The sequence below is a fragment of the Quercus suber genome, unplaced genomic scaffold (genome assembly GCF_002906115.3).
Source record: "Quercus suber isolate HL8 unplaced genomic scaffold, Cork oak 2.0 scaffold_2, whole genome shotgun sequence".
NCBI lineage: Eukaryota > Viridiplantae > Streptophyta > Magnoliopsida > Fagales > Fagaceae > Quercus > Quercus suber.
Genome location: NW_027069469.1, coordinates 3,296,557 through 3,322,354, shown reverse-complemented (window position 1 = coordinate 3,322,354; position 25,798 = coordinate 3,296,557). Strand labels below are relative to the sequence as shown.

General features: G+C 34.7%; 3 protein-coding genes across 5 annotated transcripts; 2 read left to right on the top strand and 1 right to left on the bottom strand.

Moving 5' to 3' along the window:
* Positions 1-1,637: 1,637 nt before the first annotated feature.
* LOC112041130 (uncharacterized) lies at positions 1,638-6,362 on the bottom strand. 3 transcript variants are annotated; one of them, XM_024074028.2, is made up of 6 exons: positions 5,911-6,362; positions 5,514-5,607; positions 5,197-5,267; positions 4,552-4,608; positions 2,941-3,141; positions 1,638-2,098 (listed from the first exon to the last, which is right to left on the bottom strand). In XM_024074028.2, exons 1-6 carry the CDS (start codon positions 6,016-6,018, stop codon positions 2,027-2,029), a joined length of 603 nt encoding a protein of 200 aa, XP_023929796.1. In that variant the 5' UTR covers positions 6,019-6,362; the 3' UTR covers positions 1,638-2,026. The 3 variants fall into 3 exon arrangements, with proteins under 3 accessions (XP_023929796.1, XP_023929795.1, XP_023929797.1); XM_024074027.2 differs by having other exon boundaries at positions 1,638-2,094; positions 5,911-6,361; XM_024074029.2 differs by lacking the exon at positions 5,911-6,362 and adding an exon at positions 4,893-5,019 and having other exon boundaries at positions 1,638-2,094.
* Positions 6,363-20,010: 13,648 nt separating this feature from the next.
* On the top strand, positions 20,011-20,322 carry LOC112041136 (auxin-responsive protein SAUR40). The gene has a single exon (XM_024074034.1). The coding sequence runs from the start codon at positions 20,011-20,013 to the stop codon at positions 20,320-20,322; it is 312 nt and encodes a 103-aa protein (XP_023929802.1).
* Positions 20,323-25,486: 5,164 nt separating this feature from the next.
* On the top strand, positions 25,487-25,798 carry LOC112041137 (auxin-responsive protein SAUR40). Its single transcript, XM_024074036.1, has one exon. It carries the CDS (start codon positions 25,487-25,489, stop codon positions 25,796-25,798), a length of 312 nt encoding a protein of 103 aa, XP_023929804.1.

The following is a 25,798-nucleotide window of genomic DNA, read 5'->3' as shown; positions in this document are numbered from 1 at the left end:
AATTTAACTGTATTATTTTACCTATCTTTTAGTTTTACTTATAATACTTTTAACAAAAAAAAAATTTAATTCCAACTAAATAATTTATTTTCAAATAGAGCCTCCAAGTAACAGAAAAAATTGCCATCACTTTTTTTTAATGGAAAATGACCATCATTAATTTCATACTAATATAGGACGTATGCTCAATTTGACTTGCCACAAGTGACCGATTAAACTATTGCAAATGACTTCAGATTTTGAAACCCATTCTTATCTACGTGTAACACATGGCTGCAAAGGCCATTGGTTTCTTTTCTATGAGTCAAAGAACAAGACAACCAAAAGCGCCGTCTTAGACACAAAAATGGGTGCCATTTCCTCTAGCCGGCCTTGGAAATGTCAAATGGAAGCAAAATTTGGCATTTAGGCCCAAAATATGCTCAACAGCTGAAAGGCTAAAAGTGAGAAAGTGCAAATTTTTTATTCATACTTTTCTCTCTTACATGTAAGATGGCACTATAGCACTATGCCAAAAATAATACTAATATTTTATTCATACTTTTCTCTCTCATCTCTCATATCTCATCTCTCTATCATTCTTTGTCTCTCACTCTCTTTCCTCTCTTTCTCCCTCTTCTCTATCACACTTTCTCGGATACTATATGGCGTTGAGCATCATGCACCAGATTGGAGCTCACGCTGAATCGGAGCTCACATTTTCTCTATCACACTTTCTCAGATACGAACTCAATCGAGACGACTGGGACAATGAGCGCAGCGTCTGTATGGAAATCTCCGGTGTCGAGTCTTTGATGCAAGGTCCAAAAACCAGACGTGGATTTCAGTTCGTCACCACCGTTGAGTCTGTGTAGATCGCGGGTGCTTGGAGCTACATGAGCCAATCTCTCAGTGGCATGTAGAGCCTTCGCGATAGAGCCAATCTCTCCGTAGCGTGCAGTGGGTGCTGATTGGGTTTTTTCAGATCAGCAGGTGGCGGATGTGATGGTTTTGCCTTGGGGGTTATGGTGTGGTTTTGTCGTGGGCGTTACGGTGGTGGTGATGTTTTAAACCTAGAAAGACATTGCTGGTTTTTTTTTTTTTTCCTTATCTATTCTTGTGTCATAGGTTGAGCGAGAGGGACAAAAAGGAAAAGAGAGAGAGAGAGAGAAATAGTAAAAAAATAATAAAAAAAATTTAAATAAATTGAGAAAAAAATAGATTTTTGAGATGTTGGATGTATTAAAAAATAGTAAATCTTAATTGATAAAATAACTTTTTAGAATGCTAAAATAAGATGGGATGAGATTTTCGATTTTGGATGCTAAAATGAGGCAACCAACAGCCTTTACGGGCCACCCTAACATTTGCCGCGTTGAGAGCACACTAGCATGGTCCAAATGTTTGATTTAGATTACACAATGCTAGGCACAATAATAGAAAGAAATTTATTGTTCCACAGGGGCAGCCTTTCTGATTTAGACTACACAATGCTGGCTTTTACTTCTCTACTTCATTGATAGCCCAAGGTTAATATTCTTTCTTCCACGCATAAGCACATAAATGCATCACATTCACCAAGTCTTTGACTAGTTCACAAAACAATTTGAGGTAGGAAATTTCTCAGTTTTGGATTAACAATAATAGCGACTAGAATCTAGAGAAGAAATCATTAATTTGTATCCAAAGTAACATAACAAATGCTTGGAAGCAGGGCGTAGCAACTAAAAAATTAAGATTAAACACTGGCTTAGCGATGGCAAAGCAGTACAATAGGGCTAGAACAAGGATTCATGAGTCCACTGGTGACAGTATTGTGACCGCATCCACTTATATAAGCAAAAACAATTTGTAGTATTTTCCTGGATATATGGTGCCTCATTCCCTATCAAGGTCAAGTCAATTTTTTAAGCTATCCGAAATGCTAATATTGGATTTGCAACTATTAGTGAATGAATTAGGGGATCATCAAACAGAGATGCCAGAATAGTTGGTGGAGGAGACATCATGACCAGATGAAACCTTTTGTTTCCTGCCATGTCTTCGTCTATCGCCGGCTCCTCCTGGAACTTCTCTTACCCCTTTCCCCTTCATGGCATCTTCTTGCTGTTCCACCTGTCTTCAACACAATTATGAATAATACATCAGCATGCTGCCGATACAAGAACCTTCAGTTTTGATCTTAATATTCACAGACAACTTAGCACAAGTCAAATAAATAATATTGACGAAGAAGTAGAACCGGTTGGCATGTCTAACACTATGTTGATTGTTGCGTACAAATTTCTAATATAAACCATTCCATGTTCAATGGATGACCGCAAACCAAAAAGAAAAGGTCTAATACATTACAGATTCCATTGTAATGTTGCTTCAATTTTAAGGTCTAACTTTTACAACGAATCTCAGAAATAATTTTTGCAAAGGCTATCACTAAGAGGGATATTTTTCTTCCATCCACCGATGTACAATTTTATAACATGCCAAAAGATAAATCAACTATCGGTAAGGTTCATGTTACAAGTGATTGTTCATTTATGTAAGAAATTGAACTGGAAGTTTCAAAATTCTAAAGCACTGTATTCAAATTCCTAATAATCATTATGGTACAAGCCAACACCTATTTTTTTTTTGGGGTAGCAAAGCAAACACCTAATTGATTCCCAGTCTTGTTAAGGTGAAAATTCTCAGCCATTCATCTAAAAAATTATGTATTTCAGCCATCCTCTAAGTTTAGACTTTAGAGCTTAGAGCTTCTATAGTCTGTTGATATCATTTCCCAGGGAAAGAAAAAAAGAAAGAGGTGCACCGTATGGTGCATGCTAGCAAATGTGATAAGCCTAAAAACACTGCATTTTTTATAAGCCTTAAATTAATAATTTTTTTAAAATTTTCACAGGACATGAAAGGATTCAAAAATAAATAAAGAGTCCATTAACTACATAAAGAGAGTGCACTGACCCCTATACAGAAATTCTGAAAGTTCAAGTTACCCTCCAAATCTGAATTCCCAAAATTCATTTCAGAGGAATTGCGTTTGTTGTTGGAACTAGAAGTTTCACTGGTTGTAGTCTGTGAACTTGAGCCAAAAGTGTCCTCGTTCCCTTGAAACAACTCTTCAAACAAGTCCTGCAATTCCTCAAAGGTCTCCTCCCCTTTTTCCTGTAAATTTATCAATCAACGTACAATGATAAGGATATCATTAGTTTGTTAATGATTCTCATTATCATCATTGTAATTTATCTTCAAATCTTACGGCAACAGCATTGCAAAGGTTCCTACAAGTAACATTAGGCAATATTGGGTCACCTTATTCCAACTCCAAAAGTGCATTTCTGTGTGCAACACAAATATTCAATAAGACTAATAGTTTTTGTGCAGAATACCCAAAAAATAAAAAAAAATAAAAAGGCCCGCAAAACTATCTGATCTTCTCATTTTTATCTTGGATGGATAGAGCTTCTTCACCTTTTGCTTGAAATGCATTTTGGTCACTTTTCTTCCTTGTACGTGTCTTCCATATGGATGACACGACATTGGAAACAAGAGCACATGAAAAAAAAAATTTGAAATTCTAAGTAACATTTCTAACTTGATTGCTCAAAATACTTTTTGCATACATTTCTACACTTTAAAGGAAAATAATTACAACTGCTATCTTTTAGCCATACAGCACGACAATTTACAAGTCTGAAGTGCCTCACCTCAAAACACAAATTCCTCCTATCTTCCTTTGCCATTTTAAAGCTTAATATTTTTTTCCATTGGTCACTGTACCAAGGCTCAAAGTCAGTAAATATATTGTAACCCAAAATTCATAGGGCCACAAAAAAGAAATATCACTAAGGTGTGCTAATCACATCTCATTGAATAAAGGTATGGTGGGCCAATTAGGCTACCAAATCAATGGACCAACACAATGCTTCACAGCCGTAGGTTTGTTAGTAAAACCTACTCTGCAGAAATGAGTTTCCTTGGTCATTAGTCAATCACTTCAATGGCCCCATCATACTCATATCATCTCCCACTTACAGTTTTTTGGGCCTAAAGGAAACTAAAATTAATTTATTGGACCAATGACCTTAAATTGGCCCATTTTACAGTCTCTTGATTGGAATTGGAAGTGACACATGATCATTTAACTTCAAGTCTCAACAAAATAAAAATTGGTCTTCCATAAGATAGCCAAAAACATAGGATTAGACAAATTTTTTCCTAATTGGGGGCACTACAAAATCTGCCTAACAACAAAGGATAAAGTAAATTATTCTAAAACTTGATACAAAAATTTAACTAAGAGAGTGTTTGGATTGCGTTTACGTTGCCTTTTTGCTCTTTTTTTTTTTTTTTTTTTTTCTAAACCAGCGCCTATTACACTGTTCATCTATTACACAGTTCACAGAACATAAACAGTACAAATAGGCAAATAAACAGTATTTTGTGAACAGTCATTTGAATTTTTTTTTTTTCCTATTTTCAATTTTTCACAAAATAAGCTATATCTAAATCCACGCTAAATAATCAAATAGGACACAGGTAGAAGTTAAAAAAAGAAAAAAAGAAGAAGCTTACACTAGATTTTGTTTGGCTCATCATCGCTGCCATCTCATTCAGAAAATCACCCATTCCCTGCACGTGATTAATGATAGTTAGTTTACATCAAGTAAAAATCTTATATGCGCCGCACTTGTCAGTGAGACAAAGGTCTTATAAGCCATGCGCACGAGATATCTTCCCCATCATTAAACAATTTTCTTTTTTGTTTTCTTGAAGCACCAACCAATTACTAAACACAACCATTTTGAAAAGAAAAAAAAATATATGCAAATTACCAAACCAACGAAGCTAGAATAAAAGCAACTCTAATGCTTAATACCACCAACAACTAAAACCAAAATTTGTGGCAGACTTACCAAATTACAAGACAAACAAAGCATGCAGAATAGCCAAACCGAAGTCCCCCATGGCCAAAACCACAAAAGATGCAAACTCAGTTTATGTATCAAGCTTAACCAATGGAAAATGCCCACGGTGAAGGCTCTGATGTGAAGCAATGATAGGACAGGTCAAGCCCCGCAAAGTTTAACAAAATGATTGGTCAAGAGGAAGAAAAAGTCAAACATATAATGACCACACTTTTTAACCAATCAAGATTCTAAAATTCTGACACGGCCTAATGGTGTACGTTAGCTAGGTTGTAGAGAATATGAAACTTACATTTTCGTCGTCATCATCACTGTCGTAGACTCCTACATCGTACAGAAACCTTTTGTTCGAGTCAGATAGAACTGTACACAAAGCATAGAAACAAGAAGATAGATGTAGCATCTCGTGAATCCAATTATCCAATAAACTATTACCCAACACAGAAAACAAAAAAGTGTAAAAAAAATAAATAAATAAAAAGAAAAGAACAATCGTGATTCTTTTGACATTTAATACTACTGTACTAGTACTAAATATTGCAAATTGCATTTCATTGTTTAATACTTTCAGTAAAATAATCATAATAATGGTAAAGCAGACTTAATTACCAGAATAGGCTTGTTGGATGGCCTGGAATTTTTGCTTAGCTTCTTCCACGAACTTTGAATTCCCTGATGCTGAACAACGATCTGGGTGCCATCTCTATCCCAACAAAAAAAATATTGTTTCTTACTACAAATTCTCTCAATTCCTAGGAAACGATTTCCCAGGAAAAACCCATATGTAAAATCCACTTATTTATTGCAAAACTATGGAAAAGAAAGTAATTTTTCAATAATTTAGAAGGAACCCAGATGTTCGTTTGAGCAATTAAGCTCAAAAAGACTGATTTTAAGACATGTTTTTGAGATTCAAAGAAGACCTTTTTAAATTTTGATTGAATTTTCCAAAGAGAAAACATAGGCTTAAAAAAAGAATGGTTAAGAACAGGTTTACAATTCTAACCAGTGCAAGTTTCTTATAAGCATTTCTGAGCTCCGAAGCAGTGCATTCCTTTTCCAACCCCAACACTGCATACAAATCATCATTGCTTTTCTCTTCTCCATTTGCCATTCTTTCAAACACCAAAACCAAACCAAACCAACACACAAAAAAACACAAAAGAACTCAAAAACACACAACACCGGCCAGCAACTAAACCAAGACACGGTTTTTCTTGTCGACAAATTTTTTACACAACTTATTGTGGCCTATAACATATATATATATATATATATAAATGATATCTATCACAAAACTTGGATTACATGTTTTGTGAATTGGAACACGGAACCTTAGCAAAGAAGGGGAAGGAGAGAAAAGAAAAGAAAAGAAAAGAAGATTTTTGGGAGAGATCACACACAATATAACCTCTCCCCCTAAATGCTAAAGCTCAAGAGAACACTCCAGAAGTCGGACCAAGTTATATAGTTTTAAAAAACCTTTATATTATAATTGTTTATTTTCTCAACTTGTTGTATATGCCAAGGTATTTAATTATTTTATTATATTATAATAAAACATAATACGTGGTGTTCTTATTGTATGTTGACTAAGAGATAGGGAACTGGGCGATGATGAACGGTTGAGATTGAATGGAGGTGGTAGATATTTTATCAGATTGTCTCCAGAAAGTTCTGTTTTCACTGTTAAGTCTTTTTTGACGGCAACACTGTAAGAGGGATGAGATTTCAGACTTGGGTCCCACTGGTAACTTGGGACCTCACTTGGGTAATTGGAAATAAAAAAAAGGGTGTAGGGTCCACATTCCACAGTTAGAAAAGAGGCACCCATTTTTTAGGAAATTTACTGAACTGCCATCCCATTTTTGGAATAAGATTAAAAAAAAAAAAAAATTGTCCCAAATCCAAGTTGTTTCTAATTTACTACTACCATTTACAGCTAAGTTTTCCTGTGTTGGACAGGAATATATTGCTTTCTTTAATATATAAATTACATTATCATAGATTAGTCACAAATCATGTGTGTCACGGTGTCAGTGTGCGTATATATATAAATTACTTAATTATTAAACTTTTCATTTTGGGCTAAAACAAATCATATGTATAATAATTTCAATCTATGACCAATTATTTTTGGAAAATTGTCTAGTGAAAAAAAATAGTAATTAGTGTCCACTTCTGCGTATATACCATCTGCAACAATTTTATCTATGCAATTTATTTAAGGCTAGACATAATTTTTTTTTTTTTTTTTTAAGAAACCAGACCCGAAAGCCATGAATTCAAGGTTAGATTTCAAGCATAAAAATACAACTTGTATCAATTATTCATTTATTGATTATGATTTATTTATTTATGGGTGATAAAAACGTTGCATTAAAGGGAAATATGTAGTACTAGTAAAAGATAGTTAAGCTTTGTCAAAAGCTAGCAAGTAAATTACCATAGGCCGTGGGCTGTAATTCAAAATAATACAAGTAAATTGAGAGAGAGGCGGGGGAATATTTAGATTTTAGACAATGAATCAGTGTATTGGTTTGCTTCTCTAAACACACATTAGAGAGTCTCCCGAGAAAAATGCAGGTTCCTACAATTAAAAATGAGAGGTAAGAGAGGTTCTAACATAAAGTTAGAGAGAAGACTAACAATGCATTTTTCAACAAACTCTATGCGAAGGTGCTGCAATTGAAGATCCAGTGGTGGAATGAGCCCTTATTTAAGGGCCTCCGTTGCCTACATGTCACGGGGGTTACCAATGGAGGAACCATTAGTGTTTAGTTTATACCAACCAATAGGGGTTTTGGTCCGTACGTTTGACAGGAAGAAGGGACTAGGTAAAGCATAGTAGGAGCGTTAATGACTTGGTGAAATACTCATAATGAGTGAGATGGAGTAAAGGGTTTGGTATTCCGACATGCGGGAAATGTTGAACATGGAATGCCAAGTAATTAGTGAATCTCCAACATGTATACCATGAAGCAAATTAATGTGTGGATGTTTGGCAAAAAAGGGTAGCAATCAACATGAACATCTTTGTGTATCATCTTTTGGAATGGAACTAAATCCGAATATGTACACTAAATTTAGCTTAAATTGCTGTTAGTTGCTCCTTAATTAAATAAATTTCACTTTTCATAAAATAAAATAAAAGAGAGAGTGTAGGGGAGATAACACTTCGATAAGCCTTCAATTGAGTAGTTAATATAACATATATGAATATTACTTGACCCAAAATGTTTAAGCCTATGAGTTTGGGTCCAAATATGTTATATTTTTATGCAATATGGGACTTCACTCACATGTTTATGCCCAGTATTATATATCTCCCATTTCGTGTGAGTTTTTGCCTTTCAGTGATTTTTGATAAGTCCTACGAGCAACCCCTTGCTTTATGGCTTTTTTCATTCATCAAAATGTCATCCATGGACTTCTCATACATTATCCATGGAAACTCGACTCACACTTTCATGTCCATGGGAACCCAATGTCACAGAGTGATTTAGCGCACCATTAGCAAGACTCCTTTGTTGGGTCTTTTTCCAAGATCATTACACATTCTTGGAAACTGGCTCACACTTCCATATCCATGGAAACCACACACCACAAAGTGATTTAGCGCACCATTAGCAATACTCTCTTGTTGGGGAGATAGCATCTTGGGGAGCATCTAGATAAGTGGTTAATATAATATATAAAGATAACACCACTTGACCCAAAGAGCTTAAACCTATGAGTTTTGATCAAACTATGTTATATAAACCACTCCTTCTTGAATTTCTTATTAATGTGAGACATTAGTTACACGTAAATACTTAACACACTCAAGGAGAGTGTAAAAAAAAAACACTTTTAAACATAAACATAATTGGGCCAAGGTAATTATGCTACCCAAAAGTAACTTTCATCTAACACAACTTAGCACAATCTCAGCCTATAAATTTAGGTATGCACAGATTCACTTTGCTTGGGAGAGCTTTCATCTTATTAGGTTTTAGATCCCTATAAACTAGATTATTTAATCTAATTAATTAACCAAGTGAATACTTAGATTTATTATTCAGATTTAGGTTAAAACAATAAAGTCATATCATGTAAAGCAATGGACAATAAAGAACACAATGATATGATCACCTAAGAAAACCAAACCGGTAAAAAACTTAGAGAGGATTTAATCTAATTATCCCTAAGGTAAAAAGCAAATTCACTAGAAAGAATTGAAGTTTACAATAAAACTTAGATCACTAACATTTTATTGCTACTATATATAGAACTTACTACCACGACCCCATGATAACTTGGAGTCCACGGACTACTTCTTTCCTTGGTCTTTACAACACAAGCACCTACACTTGTGACTTTGAGACTCCACTCAAAGATTTATCAACACAAACTCTCCTATTTGTGACTCTAAGACCACCCTTGAATGTTTAGATCATTAGCACCTTTAATGACTAGAGAAGGCAGCAACTTCTACAACGCCAAATCTTGAGATTCTTCAAGGAATAACACCTGTAAGGTAGGAATTTGTTCCCCCCACATCTGATTGTATCCTACCGCGGTGCCTGGCGCGGTGCGGTTTTGTCCTCGTCCCCGAGTGCAGGCACGAGCAAGCAAGCGTCTAGCTTGGACTTGTACTCGTCGAGTCCCACATCGGTTAGAGAGAGCGCCCCACTACCCTTTATAATGCTTCAGGAGCTTGGGCAGTGTATGAGTAGTGGTACACTACCCAAGCTCTTGAAGCATTATAAAGGGTAGTGGGGCGCTCTCTCTAACCGATGTGGGATTCCAGGCTTGGGGCTGAGACTATGAAACCCTCCTTGCTTGCCTGCACTAGGGGACGAGGACAAAACCGCACCACGCCAGGCACCGCGGTAGGACATAATCAGATGGGGCGGAGGCAAGCTAAGGCTCATCCTAACCCCAAAAAGCGCTTTTTGTAAGGTAGGAATTTGTTCCCCCCACATCTGATTGTATCCTACCGCGGTGCCTGGCGCGGTGCGGTTTTGTCCTCGTCCCCGAGTGCAGGCACGAGCAAGCAAGCGCCTAGCTTGGACTTGTACTCGTGGCTCATCCTAACCCCAAAAAGCGCTTTTTGTAAGGTAGGAATTTGTTCCCCCCACATCTGATTGTATCCTACCGCGGTGCCTGGCGCGGTGCGGTTTTGTCCTCGTCCCCGAGTGCAGGCACGAGCAAGCAAGCGCCTAGCTTGGACTTGTACTCGTCGAGTCCCACATCGGTTAAAGAGAGCGCCCCACTACCCTTTATAATGCTTCAGGAGCTTGGGCAGTGTATGAGTAGTGGTACACTGCCCAAGCTCCTGAAGCATTATAAAGGGTAGTGGGAGGCGCTCTCTCTAACCGATGTGGGACTCGACGAGTACAAGTCCAAGCTAGGCGCTTGCTTGCTCGTGCCTGCACTCGGGGACGAGGACAAAACCGCACCGCGCCAGGCACCGCGGTAGGATACAATCAGATGTGGGGGGAACAAATTCCTACCTTACAACACCGGTATAAGATATGAGAGGGGTTTTTGGGTACAAAACCCTAGATACAAAAGAGGCACACTCTTCTCTCTCTAAAAAGCCTTAAATAAAACGTGCTTAGAGTTTACTTTATTTACTAAAAGAAGTAGATTTGAAATCCTAATCATTTTTGGGTTTGAACCACTATTCAGGCTTAATTAAAATTCTACAGATCCGTATTTCGATTAGTCGAGCATGTCTTTCAATCGGTCAAATCAGGCAGATTTCGAATTTTTCTTTCTGCAGCTTGTATATTCTTAAATCTTAACTTGTATCACTTTGTGTATTGTCTAATAATACATATAGACTCTAGGATCTATATCTAGATAAATTTGTGTTCACGGTTTGCCAATTGTTCTAACATCTATTTTATGTCATAACTATCATCTCTCTCTAGCAACCTTAAATTTCGTACTTTTTGTCTCCATAAGCATCAAATCAATTGTTTATTGACGATTTTGTTGTCTACAATTCCATCTCCCCCTCTTTTCTGAGTGATTAATTAATTAATATTTTCTCTAACTTCCGCAAAGTGATTTAAGTTTTTGTTCCACATTTTCTTCCCCTGTAGTTCAGAGGAAAGGACTTCTTTCCAAGCCAACATATTAAAATCTAAGCTTACAACACAACGAGGTCATTTGATTCAGTTGAACTACTATAAAGTATGAACAACAATGGGTTGGTTTTGTGAACCATTTAGAAGAACATTTTGGGCCATAAAACTATATATATTCTCACGGTTAAGAATAATACGGTAGTTAAATAATTAAATTAATTATTTTTAAATGATTTAAACTTTTAAGATTAGTAGTAATAATTTATTACAATATTAGAGCAATCTTTCTTGAGTTTAAATCTAATTTTCTCTTTATTTCTTATTTAAAATGTTAAAAATTATACATATTAGACTTCATTTATTAAAAAATGAAGTTTTTGGACCCATACATAGAGGAGAGTGTTATAATAAAAATAAAATAATTAAATTCATTATTTCTTAATTGTTTAAACTTTAAACTTTGTGCCTATCGATGATTTATGGTGTTTTTGAAATAACAAACACGAAAAAGTGCAAGTTTGGGACCATACCTAAGCAAAAATTGTGGTTGATGATGAATGAGAACCTTAAGAGGGGTGAATAAATTTTGGTTTTGTAGCTTTAGAATTTTAGAATCAATGGGCTTAGCTTAGTGATCATCTACTATTGTCAGTGACTCAGTTAGCACTTAGCACATCCATGTTTGGGACCATCAGGATCTGTGCAATTGAACCATTAATGGAAATAATGGCTTGGAGACGGATTCATATGTGACCAACTCGCAAATGGTCCACTTTGGCTCAAAATGTCCACGTGATATTCAGCAATGTGGGATTGGAATTTGGAAGGCCCCGGAACATATGTTCCTCTTTTAAGTATACCATCTAACTCACCCACTCAATTAATTGGAAGAGTAGGGATAGTGACCTACAAGCTCTTGTATATATGGAGAGATAGACATAAAATTCATAGAAGATTTATTTATTTATTTATTTATTTTTTTGAGAATTCATAGAAGAAATTAATTGCACATCATCTGGGTCCAATAATTTGCATCTTGTTTAGCAAGCTTGTTATCACCAACCTTCCATCATGTTCCTATGGAAAAAGATGTGCAATAACATGGACCCCAAAAAAAAAAGTTATATTCACTTGAGCAATAACATGTATCTAACTTCGGTGTTTAATTTTCAGGTTTAAGGGGTAACAGATCAGGATTAGGATTCTTAAGTTATAGGGTCAAGAGTTTATTTGGTTTTATTTATTTATTTATATAAATATACCGATTGGAACAAATAAGAAAGAAAATTTTTTACTTTGCAGAATATATATATATATATATATATTAAAGAAGTTAATTTTGGAACTCGAATCTCTACCCTATTATTTTTAGTTCATTGGTTGCAAGGCACAGTTTCTATGCTTACCTTTTTAATTGGTAATATAAAAATAGTATATATTATTGAAAAATACTAACAAATGCTCTTAGAGTATTGGTTAATAATTCATTTAATGAAAGTTTTTATAGAAAAAAAATAATTAATATTTTGACAATTTTTTTTTTCATTTTTCATAAAAATAATGTCAAAACTTTCCTAAAATAGATTGTTAATTAATATCTTAAAAATACTCATTAGCATGTTTCTATATTATATAACAGGAAGGTCATAATAGTTTGAAAATATTTTAGTTATAATGACCAACTTTCAAACATAGAACAAAACACAAGGAAAAAAAAAAAAAAAAACAAACAAAGGGGGAAAAGAATGGGGTTTGGGGCGGTGCAGTTAAGTCCTCATTTCAAACAAAAGATTCCCATTAGATAACACACGCAGCATTTCATTTTCGGCTCATGGGTGATGGTCCTTTCTGGAGAAACATAAATTGCAGGCTGTGCTTCAAACTTCAAGAAAGACACATGGGTGATGGGGAGTGAATGAGTGAGTAAAGGAGGTTGATATTTTGTATTTGGAGCATGGAACTCATTTGTCCACGTCGTTCATCGATTCCATGCATCTAAAATTTTGTAACCCGAAAAGTCCAAAGACAAGCTGGCTGGCTAGACCTTAGGTGAGTCCTTCAGTAGTCTTCTTTTTTTCTTTTTTGCTAGGTAATTAGTTATTGCAGGGGCTCGAATCCCGAGCTAGCGATTTCATGGTAAACCGGATGCCACTTGGGCAACTAGGCCCGATGGTGTCCTTCAGTTGTCTCCTACAAGCTCCATATATTCTAGAGTGTATATCATGATCTGTTATTATCAAGTAAAGTATCCAAAGAAATTGATCCAGCGAATCCAAATTTCCTTTGGGGGTCTACCTTGGGGGAAAAAAAAAAGAAAAAGAAAGAAAACTCCGTTAGAAAAGTCCAAAGATACACACTTTCACAATTATTACACATGTTAAGCGGTTATTGGAAATTTTTCACAAAATAATAATATTGGTTGTCATATGTAATCTAGTAATGGAATCCATTCACACAATGACAAATGTGTAAGTTTTATCAATGTTTATGCATAAATGCGGTCAAAATGGCTATATACTATAGTTTGGTAAAATATTTAGTAATATATTACTATTTGTAACATATTCAACAATCTTTCACATTTTTTAAACTTGAGTTTGCCATGTAACTCAAGTTTCTTCTTTAAAAAAATAGCTTTTAAATTTGCCGTACCATTTTTTATGGAACTCAAGTTCCATAATTTTTTTTTTTCTTCATAAATTCAAGTTTTAAAAAGTAATAGATTTCTAATTATTTCAGATTCATACATATTTTACCAAACAATGATACTTGGCCATTTTGGCCACCATATATGTCCATATAAGAACACTTTTTTTCAACACACATTTGTCATAATTAGTATTTGTCTGCTGGATTGATTTTTATAAGTACTAGTAGTGGTCCCCGCATGGTAAGTGATATAATTCAATCACGAATAGACAAAAATGCAAATTATGTCAATGACTGTTACAAATTGTTTGTCCCTAAAAGAACAACGTAAAATGGGATAATGTCACTCTTCCAAGAGGCTATTGAGGTTTAGAATAATAAGAAACCTTTCCCTTAGCTAAACTCAATTGGAGATTGCTCACTGAAAAAGTTTCCCCATGGACCCGTGTGATGAAGTGTAAGTACCTTACTAACCAAGCTATCCTCTCTACCTAGAAGCCAAAGAGTACTTGCTCTAAAGTAAGGCAGCCAAGCCTTTATTGGATATCAACTCTCATACTACTTATTTTGGAAATATCAGTGGTCATCTCTCTGTACTCTTCTCTATTTGTTTGCATGGACCTTTCATCATTAATGAGGTAGAAATCCTTGTTAGCCAGGTTTTAAATGCTCAACTACAACAGCGGTCTAAGTGCTATAACAGGTACAGGTTAGGACCAAGAACAAGAACATAAAGTTTGAGAGCTAAAATGAGAGAATGGGTTCTCAGAGATTTGATGGTGGGACAGTTGTTGAGGACATTTTTTATTTTTTATTTTCCACAACTATGGGCCTATAACAAAGCCCATAAGATCTAACACCAATCAATAAAGAATTTTGAGTCGAACTTGCTTTTTGTACTCCTATATGCTATATAGACCAAAGCCTGTACTAGAAAATATTTTGATGGCCATGGATGGTCTTCACAATCAAAAAATTCGTTCTTTTCACATTTAGCACATGGCATGGGACACCACCTTCATCAGCATTCAGCATTGGTAAATAGAGACAATATCAGCCATGGCTACTAAGATAGATTCATTCCACATTTGCATTAATAGCATTTCCACTCCAATATAAGAGTTTCCAAAGCCAACCCAACTTCTGGTGTCCAGAGTCCCATGTGGATTGTTTATCAGCCAATTGCTAGACAGATATGGAAGAAAATTCACCTGGCCCCTAAACAGATCTGGTCAATTTTCTTTTGAAGTCCATGATAAGCTGTTTAACTCTTTCCTCTTCTCTCCTCCTGAGACCTAATTCATAAAGCCTAAGGTCCATCTCAATCTGTGTTATGGAACATGGATAAATGCTTTAAAAGAGGCTCAAATCCAGTCGAATTATTCCACCACACCTTCGCAGGGCCCTTGATTATCTCCTTAACTTTCCCAACTTTTGTTCAAAACCAATCATTTACTAGAACTGAAATACTTTCTGCTTATATATGCAATAATTATCCAACACATTGAGCATTTGCAACATATCTCTCACAGTATGTGAATACTATAAGTGCACTTATAGCATGTGAATATTGTGAGTGGGCATGCTTTAAGCGCATATATCCGATGTAAGAGATACTTATTCTTTTGTATGACTTATATGGTCAATATGTAGCCTTAATCTTGGCCCAAATCATGTTCCCTTGCGACTTGAGTGGTCTCCAATTGAGCAAGATCATTGGTGCATGTTTTAAAATGTAATAATATCAACAATGGTTGCCATTCTTCTGCAGAGTCGACTCTAACTGTTGTGCAATTTCCATTACACAGGNTTTTTTTTTTTTTTTTTTTTTTTTTTTTTTTTTTTTTTAAAGTTCGCCAGGTTAGTGTTTTTTTTTTTTAACCTGTACATGAGTGTATTTTATTATTAAAAAAGAGTAATTAATTCTAGCTTTTTTTATAAAAAAAGTATGTCTTTAAAAAAAAAATATTATGTATTAGGGTATATTAGTAAATTTATGCAAACTCTATTTTCTATCTTCTATCTTCTAATTTTTCTTTTTCTTTTTAACAAAAAAAATAATAAATAAATCCATTTCTTAATTTTTCCACCTCTCTAACTAAATACAAACAAGGAAAACTAAAATCTCTTCTATCTTCCCACTTTTTTCATTCATTCTTCATTTTCTATTCTCCCACATTTCTATTATTCCAATCAAACAAACTCTAACTCTAGCTACTTTGACTATGGTAAGCAAATTAACATTTAGTTTTTTTTTTTTTTCCTTAAAAAAATTGCGTTAACTTGCCAAATCAGCGAGAGAGTGGTGGAGGTGATGAACGTAGAAAAGTTGTGATTAGTGGAGGATGGTGGTGGCAGCGGTTGTAATTTGAAAATAAAATAAAATAAATGGTTTTAAAAACTGGAATGGTCAAATAATTAAAATTGGGGCCGGGTATTTCACTCGTTTTTATCCAGTTTTTACCATACCAATTTAAGGTTCGATTACTGGTAAAATTGGTTGGTCAAGTCTAATTTAGTTTTTAAAACAACTAAGGGTTTGTTTGGGATCAGCTTATTTTGCTAAAACTGAAAATTTTTTGCTGAAAATACTGTAGATAAAGGTAAAAGTTAACTGAAATAGTACAGTGAGACCCATGAATAATAGAAACAATAAGCTGAATAGTAAAATAAGCTGACTTTTTAAACTGGAGCCAAATGCACAAAAACTTATTGAGGAAAAAAAATGAAGTCTTTTGGCTAAATATTACTTAAATGAGAGTTTATTGGTGATATGTATATTGTTCAACGTTTATTAGTTGAGTGTGGAGAGAGGCAAAATTCAACAATGTTGTTGCCAAATTTCTAGAAAAAAAAAATAGTAGGACAGAAGAGAGAGAATGACGCTACCAATGAGAGAGAAAAAGTAAATTCGACACTCTGAATGTCACAATTGTTACCCATTTTTTCTTTGCCCGTGACCAAAAATGGAGGAGAGAGAAAAAGTAAAAGTAGCAATTGTGTTGCTAAAATAAGAGGGGAAAGAGAGAAAAAGAAGTTTGTAATTGTGGCAATAGTGTTGCAAAAATAGGGGAGAGAAAAAAAAATGTTAATTGTTGTAATGGTTTTGCCACAATTACCAACTTTATTCCCTATCTCTCTTATCTCACACTAATTTCTACACCTTGTACAATTTTTGAATGAATAAGGCTATAGTAATAAAAAATTTACAACATTTTTACAAACTGATAAGGTGTCAAATTCTTATTAGTTTTCATTTTGGCCCACCTTTTACATCACTTTTTTACTTACCATAATAATTACTCACCACATCAACAGTTTGTAAAAATTTTGTAACTCTGGCATTTTCCTTTTTCAATAATTATTTGACAATAAATTTCTCTTCTTTCACTCTCTCTCTCACCAATTTCAGCATCACCATTACCACAATTACCAACTTTGTTCCTCTCTCCTATTTTGGCAACACCATTGCCAGTTTTACATTTTCTCTCCTCTCCATTTTTGGTCATGGGCAGTCTATTCTTGAGGAAAAAATGGGAAGCAATTGTGTCACAAAGAGTGCTGAATTTACTTTTTCTCTCTCCTCTCTCCTCAATCATGTCATTATCTCTCTCCCTTCTTACTTTTTTTTTTCATAAATTCTACTGAATTTTGTCTCTCTCCTCGCTCAATTAATAAACTTTGAACATTCCACATATCACAAATAAATTCTAATTTAAGAAATATTTAGCCAAAAACTAAAAAAAATTGCATACTCCAATCTTAAGTTGGAGCAAATGGATCCTCAGTTTTACTTAACCACAGTCGAAGTTGCTAGAGTTAAAAGTGGAGGATTTTTCTTTGATATTTTATGTGTTGTTGCCATGGTGGTGATAGATTTTTCTTTTATTTATTTATTTATTTATTTTTGTGTTGTTGCCGTGGCAGTTGTGGAGATGGATTATATTATTTTATTGGGTAGTATATATTATTTTAATGAGTTGAATAGGAAAATAAAAGTTGGGATGTTAGGCTTGTTGTAAAATAGTATGGTATAAATGATAAAGTAGGTTTTAAGATGGTAAATTAGAATTTTTTGTAGAAAACGAATGGAAATGCTTTTGTTACGTTTTGGTTAATGGGTCTTTTGCTTTTTGTTTTGAGATATAGGGAGGGCTCAACAACCCAACCCAATATTCTAGATTTGAGGATCCAAATACTATATAAACAAACATTCCTATACCAAATTTCACCACTTTTTAATTTGTGCAATGGTAATTAGTCAACAAAAAATATTCACACAAATAAGCAATTTGTGAAATTATATGCAATATTTGGTATGTCTCTAGATTAATTTTATGCTTATTTAACTTAAGTGTGTTGTTGGCTATTGCACCAAATTGGTTGATTATAACGTCCTCAAGTTTTATCGAGTTCTAACTTTAATGCACAAAGTATTTAGAGGTTTAGGGGGAAAGGGTTTAAGCTGCAATGTTAGTAGCATATTATAATTATCTCTAAAAAAACCTTTAAATAGGAATGCTTGCTTTCTAGGACAAGCAAACAATCCAAAGAAAAATCTATCGAATAGATAACATGTTGGACTTGGGTCATTTAACATGAGGTACTTCATATTAAGTAAAAAATGTTTGGTCAAGTACTTGTTTTGTACACACAATCCGAATTGTCATCATGAGTATTTCATGGTCTAAATGAGTATAAAAACAAGGGGAAAATGCCCATAGACCCCCTAAACTTTGAAGGAGTGGCCAAAACACCCCATGAACTTTTTTATTGGCCAACTTACTCCATAAACTTTACATATTTGCCAAATTAGTACTTCCAATCAGTGTCCTGTCAAAACTAATGGAATAGTCACGTGAGTTTTAAAAAAACAAACTCATACCCCATAATTTATAACCTATTGAATTGATGGAAAGAACAAAGAACAGAAGCAAGGTCTGGCCGGATAGAGGATGGCTTTCCATTATTGCTTCCCACTTGAGACCTCAAATAGCACCACAATTTTCGGATCAGCTCTCTCTTAACCCCACACTATGCAAACCTCTCTACACCTACGCACTACCCAATACCCACAAAGCAAAGTCCAATTGCCACCATGATAGTGGTGTCTCTCACCACCAAAGAACCAACACTCAGTACAAATCCCACCCTAAACCTTCTTCACAGTCATAGAGTAATAGGAAGAAGAGCCACTCCCAGGGATAGAGTGCCAAAAGTTTGGGGGGCCAAAGTTTGGACTTAAAAAAAAAAAAAAAAAATTGCAACTTCAAGAATAATTTTTTTGGGGGGTCATTTTAATATTTTATCAACCATTTGGGTCAATGGATTCAACGAATATCAAGATAGTGAAAGAATAAAAATCAAGCATGGGAGCAACCTTTGCGCAAAGCAGAGGAGTAGCCTACGTGTGGGGATGGGAGGATTTTTGTCTAATATTTTGGTCATTAAGAGAGAGAATTTAGGCTAAGTTTGGTATTGAGAATCCAAAAGGTGCAGTACGAGAAATTAATTTGGGTTAAAATTAAAAAGCTTATTTTTAATTCTTTTTGTTTCGTTTCATTCAATTGCTCTGTTCGTTGTATATATAAGCAGAGCTGTACTATTCCTATTCATTCAATGTGAAATTTCTCTCAATCTCCGAGTTTAGCTTCTAACATGAGATGGCAAACAACATATACATAGTGGGGTGTTGTTAGGGAAGGGGGCAGTCATAATATAGCTCCGTCCCTGGCCACTCCAAGGAGCAAAAGATGAACGATGATTAGCTTAAAAATGAAAATGAGAGTGACCCACCAAATGTTGATTTGATGGATTTGATGTGTCTCACGTGACCGTTCTGTTAGTTTTGACAGTACACGAACTGAACGTATTAATTTGGCAGATATGTAAAGTTTATGGAGCAAATTGGCAAATAAAAAAGTGCAGGGGTGTTTTGGCCACTAGTTCAAAGTTTAGGGGGGGTGTATGAGCATTTTTTTCTAAAAACAAAGAAGCACCGAGAGGATTTTTACAAGAGCCTTCTAAATTTCTAGAGATAGGGTCGGCAAGGTGGAATTATTCTCTTAATCTCAGAAAATTTGCACTCTATATTCCAAATTCACCGAGGATGATTGTTACATTAAATAATATAGTAGATGATTATAATAATTGATCTATAATCAACTTTGTGGTGACGGCATGCAAACTCTTTCAAGGGCAATTTACCTTAAATTTAATCAAGAACATGACAAGCCATATATTTCATTAGCATATCACCATCATTTAATTATGAAAAATCTCTAATCATCATCCAATGTGACATGGCAAGGACACCTAGTACATACGGCTTTAAATCTGTTTTAGGAGCCATATAGTGAAATTGGAAGCTTTAGAGGATGGGGTTGAGAGCCAGTAAGTTGAGCAAACTTATTGGAGCTCAAGTACTAAGGAAGCGCTTAAGTGGCTCTTCATTGACGCCTAGAGGTTACATCCCTATATGTGTTGGTATGAACAATGATACGAAGCGATTTATGGTTCGTGCAGAAGTGCTAGAGGATGCAGATTTCTTGGAGTTTCTCTACAGGTCAGCTGAAGAATATGGCTTCTGTAATGAAGGAGTTTTGAGAATTCCATATGAAGCAAAAGACTTTGAGGAGTGGATGCTGAGAAGGTCCAAGAGAAACGTTTTTAGGGTTAAACCAATCTAGCTCTGGGAATGGGATACCCAATACTTTGTTTTATGTGAATAATATGTGTTTGTATTGTCAATGCTATATAATTATGTTCATTGGCAATCTTGGCTTGGACATAAGAATAATGGGGTAGCATATAGCACTGCCTCTTCAGGGCTTTTTTCTTGGAATAAGATTGTCATTTACAAGTAGGCACAAGGGGGAAATAACTCAAATAAGGACCATTGATTTATTGAAAGAATGGTGACTCCAAAATGTGTAAATGATGTTTTGCAACGCATTCCCCCTAATCCCTCATGGTTTTTGGTTCTTTTTCTGTTCTAATTAAGTTTAAGTCAATTTTGAGCACTCTTCTATGTTAATGTTGGGTTTTCATTTTTGTTAACGGGCTTATAAATTTTGTTGGCTCATCTTGGTCCTTAGACTGTAATTTGCAAACGGGTGTCTAATATTTTGGTTCTTTGGTCATGCCTTCTAAGATTGATTGAATTACAATTAAGTTTATATTATGTGATTGCTACTTGCTAGGTATGCTATGTTAGTTCTAACTAAACGGTAATGATTCTTGTAATTTGGACCACCATTTGCTTTTTAGTAGTTGCTTGTGGCTTGTGCCAAAGTTTTTAGTTGGTTTGAATAAAATTCTTATTCATCCCGAATATCAATCAATATCAGAGCAATTCACTAGCAAAACAAGTTGACGAAACATACATGGCAAGCTGCTTTTGTTAATGGCCCTGAAGGGCATGTTACACACCGTCTTTTTCTCTCTTTTTTTTATTATTATTATTATTTTTTTTAATTTATGTAACTTATCTTTTTCTCTTGCACTAAATGGCATGCCCTTTTTTTTTCTCGATGGCAGGTCATCAACTAGAGGGCATGACATAAGTTGCATGTCATTACTAATTAATCAAATCTTAAGCAATTCTAGTTTGCCATAAGCTGCATGCCATTGATCAAATCGCATGACATTTTAGTAACACAAAATGGCATGCCGTTATAATTGATTAAGATTCTCTAAAGTTCTTAAAAGTAATTTCTCTATGGAATTCTTAAAATCATATTCATCAATTTTGAGATGATCAATAGTTTTGATTTTCTCATGTCATCAATAATTCAAACTAGCCTTCGTGTGTGCATGAGGCTTTCCTTTTTTTTGGGTCTAATGTCATAATTTCTATTCATCACAATTCGAGGTTTAAGTGTATGGTCAATTATATTATGCATTTGAGAACTACTTATACAATCAAGAGTGTCAATAGGCTACCTTCAAAAAATGAACACATTCACACGTGAACATATGATTTCAATGTTTTTCAGTGTTCATTCTTTCTGGCTAGCCGCATGACACTCCGGTTGTATAAGTAATTCTCAAATGCATAGTATGTTTGAACATACACTTAAACCTCAAATTGTGATGAATAGAAAATTATGACACTGAACCTAAAAAAAAAAAAAACTCATGCATGTGCAAAGTGTGTGCGATATTGAAGAATAAACCAATGCATTATTTAGTACATTTCCTATTTTCTAGCTATTTCTCTGTGGAGGGTGACTACCTCAAATCAATTCAATTTCTCTACAATTCCTTCCTATCTCCACTAGGAACCACTAGGATCCTTGTTAGGTTATAAATTGACCCCCGTTAATTAATTCAATTACCTAAGTTGATTAATTATGTTAAGTTACATGCAAATTACGGAGGCACGAACAAATTACAAAATAAACTAGAGTGCAATGGAAAATAAATTTGACACGGTGATTTGTTGACTAATGGGGAAAACTTCTCACAAGGCAAAAACTTCACCAGGTGATTTTCAAGTCACCACTCCCAAGAATCACTAATCAAGAATCAAGTGGTTACAAGTATAAGGAATCTTACCATTATAAAAAAAAAAATGTTAATTTTGTAATGGTTTTGCCACAATTACCAACTTTATGCCCTATCTCTCTTATCTCACACTAATTTCTACACCTTGTACAATTTTTGAATGAATAAGGCTATAGTATAAAAATTTTACAACATTTTTACAAATTGATAAGGTGTCAAATTCTTATTAGTTTTCATTTTGGCCCACCTTTTACATCACTTTTTTACTTACCATAATAATTACTCACCACATCAACAGTTTGTAAAAAGTTTGTAACTCTGGCATTTTCCTTTTTCAATAATTATTTGACAATAAATTTCTCTCCTTTCACTCTCTCTCTCACCAATTTTGGCATCACCATTACCACAATTACCAACTTTGTTCCTCTCTCCTATTTTGGCAACACCATTGCCAGTTTTACCTTTTCTCTCCTCTCCATTTTTGGTCATGGGCAGTCTATTCTTGAGGAAAAAATGGGAAGCAATTGTGTCATAGAGAGTGTTGAATTTACTTTTTCTTTCTCCTCTCTCCTCGATCATGTCATTATCTCTCTCCCTTCTTACTTTTTTTTCATAAATTCTACTGAATTTTATCTCTCTCCTCGCTCAATTAATAAACTTTGAACATTCCACGTATCACAAATAAATTCTAATTTAAGAAATATTTAGCCAAAAACTAAAAAAAATGCATAATCCAATCTTAAGTTGGAGCAAATGGATCCTCAGTTTTACTTAACCATAGTCGAAGTTGCTAGAGTTAAAAGTGGAGGATTTTTCTTTGATTTTTTATGTGTTGTTGCCATGGTGGTGATGGATTTTTCTTTTATTTATTTATTTATTTATTTTTTTGTGTGTTGCCGTGGCAGTGGTGGAGATGGATTATATTATTTTATTGGGTAGTATATATTATTTTAATGAGTTGAATAGGAAAATAAAAGTTGGGATGTTAAGTTTGTTGTAAAATAGTATGGTATAAATGATAAAGTAGGTTTTAAGATGGTAAATTAGAATTTTTTGTAGGAAACGAATGGAAATGCTTTTGTTACATTTGGTTAGTGGGTCTTTTGCTTTTTGTTTTGAGATATAGGGAGGGCTCAACAACCCAACCCAATATTCTAGAATTGAGGATCCAAATACTATATAAACAAACATTCCTATACCAAATTTCACCACCTTTTAATTTGTGCAATGGTAATTAGTCAACAAAAAATATTCACACAAATAAGCAATTTGTGAAATTATATGCAAAATTTGGTATGTCTCTAGATTAATTTTATGCTTATTTAACTTAAGTGTGTTGTTGGCTATTGCACCAAATTGGTTGATTATAATGTCCTCAAGTTTTATTGAGTTCTAACTTTAATACACAAAGTATTTAGAGGTTTAGAGGGAAAGGGTTTAAGCTGCGATGTTAGTAGCATATTATAATTATCTCTAAAAAAACCTTTAAATAGGAATGCTTGCTTTCTAGGACAAGCAAACAATCCAAAGAAAAATCTATCGAATAGATAACATGATGGACTTGGGTCATTTAACATGAGGTACTTCATATTAAGTAAAAAATGTTTGGTCAAGTACTTGTTTTGTACACACAATTCGAATTGTCAGCATGAGTATTTCATGGTCTAAATGAGTATAAAACAACGGAAAAATGCTCATGGACCCCCTAAACTTTGAAGGAGTGGCCAAAACACCCCATGAACTTTTTTATTGGCCAATTTACTCCATAAACTTTACATATCTACCAAATTAGTACTTCCAGTCAGTGTCCTGTCAAAACTAACGGAATAGTCACGTGAGCTTTAAAAAAACAAACTCATACCCCATAATTTATAACCTGCTGGATTGATGGAAAGAACAAAGAAGAGAAGCAAGGTCTGGCCGGATAGAGGATGGCTCTTCATTATTGCTTCCCACTTGAGACCTCGAATAGCACCACAATTTTTGGATCAGCTCTCTCTCAACCCCACACTATGCAAACCTCTCTACACCTACGCACTACCCAATACCCACAACACAAAGTCCAATTGCCACCATGATAGTGGTGTCTCTCACCACCAAAGAACCAACACTTAGTACAAATCCCACCCTAAACCTTCTTCACAGTCATAGAGTAATAGGAAGAAGAGGCACTCCCAGGGATAGAGTGCCAAAAGTTTGGGGGGCCAAAGTTTGGACTTAAAAAAAAAATTGCAACTTCAAGAATAATTTTTTTGGGGGGTCATTTTAATATTTTATCAACTATTTGGGTCAATGGATTCAACGAATATCAAGATAGTGAAAGAATAAAAATCAAGCATGGGAGCAACCTTTGTGCAAAGTGGAGGAGTAGCCTACGTGTGGGGATGGGAGGATTTTTGTCTAATATTTTGGTCATTAAGAGAGAGAATTTAGGCTAATTTTGGTATTGAGAATCCAAAAGGTGTAGTACGAGAACTTAATTTGGGTTAAAATTAAAAAGCTTATTTTTAATTCTTTTTGTTTCATTTCATTCAATTGCTCTGTTCCTTGTATATATAAGCAAAGTTGTACTATTCCTATTCATTCAATGTGAAATTTCTCTCAATCTCTGAGTTTAGCTTCTGACATGAGATGGCAAACAACATATACATAGTGGGGTGTTGTTAGGGAAGGGGGCAGTCATAATATAGCTCTGTCCCTGGCCACTCCAATGAGCAAAAGATGAACGATGATTTGCTTAAAAATGAAAATGAGAGTGACCCACCAAATGTTGATTTGATGGATTTGATGTGTCTCACGTGACCGTTCCGTTAGTTTTGACTGTACACGGACTGAACGTATTAATTTGGCAAATATGTAAAGTTTATGGAGTAAATTGGCAAATATAAAAGTTCAAGGGGAGTTTTGGCCAAGAGTTCAAAGTTTAGGGGGTGTATGAGCATTTTTTTCCTAAAAACAAAGAAGCACCGAGAGGATTTTTACAAGAGCCTTCTAAATTTCTAGAGATAGGGTTGGCAAGGTGGAATTATTCTCTTAATCTCACAAAATTTGCACTTTATATTCCAAATTCCCCGAGGATGATTGTTACATTAAATAATATAGTAGATGATTATAATAATTGATCTATAATCAACTTTGTGGTGACGGCATGCAAACTCTTTCAAAGGCAATTTACCTTAAATTTAATCAAGAACATGACAAGCCATATATTTCATTAGCATATCACCATCATTTAATTATGAAAAATCTCTAATCATCATCCAATGTGACATGGCAAGGACACCTGGTACATACGGCTTTAAATCTGTTTTAGGAGCCATATAGTGAAATTGGAAGCTTTAGAGGATGGGGTTGAGAGCCAGTAAGTTGAGCAAACTTATTGGGGCTCAAGTACTAAGGAAGCGCTTAAGTGGCTCTTCATTGACGCCTAGAGGTTACATCCCTATATGTGTTGGTATGAATAATGATACGAAGCGATTTATGGTTCGTGCAGAAGTGCTAGAGGATGCAGATTTCTTGGAGTTTCTCTACAGGTCAGCTGAAGAATATGGCTTCTGTAATGAAGGAGTTTTGAGAATTCCATATGAAGCAAAAGACTTTGAGGAGTGGATGCTGAGAAGGTCCAAGAGAAACGTTTTTAGGGTTAAACCAATCTAG

Coding starts and splice junctions, on each gene's coding strand:
- LOC112041136 (XM_024074034.1), top strand. CDS start 20,011: ATGGGGTTGAGAGCCAGTAAGTTGAGCAAACTTATTGGAGCTCAAGTA.
- LOC112041137 (XM_024074036.1), top strand. CDS start 25,487: ATGGGGTTGAGAGCCAGTAAGTTGAGCAAACTTATTGGGGCTCAAGTA.
- LOC112041130 (XM_024074027.2), bottom strand. CDS start 6,018: ATGGCAAATGGAGAAGAGAAAAGCAATGATGATTTGTATGCAGTGTTG. Junction 4,609..5,196: donor GTGATGATGACGACGAAAAT/GTAAGTTTCATA, acceptor AATCACGTGCAG/GGAATGGGTGATTTTCTGAA. Junction 3,142..4,551: donor TGAGCCAAACAAAATCTAGT/GTAAGCTTCTTC, acceptor ATAAATTTACAG/GAAAAAGGGGAGGAGACCTT.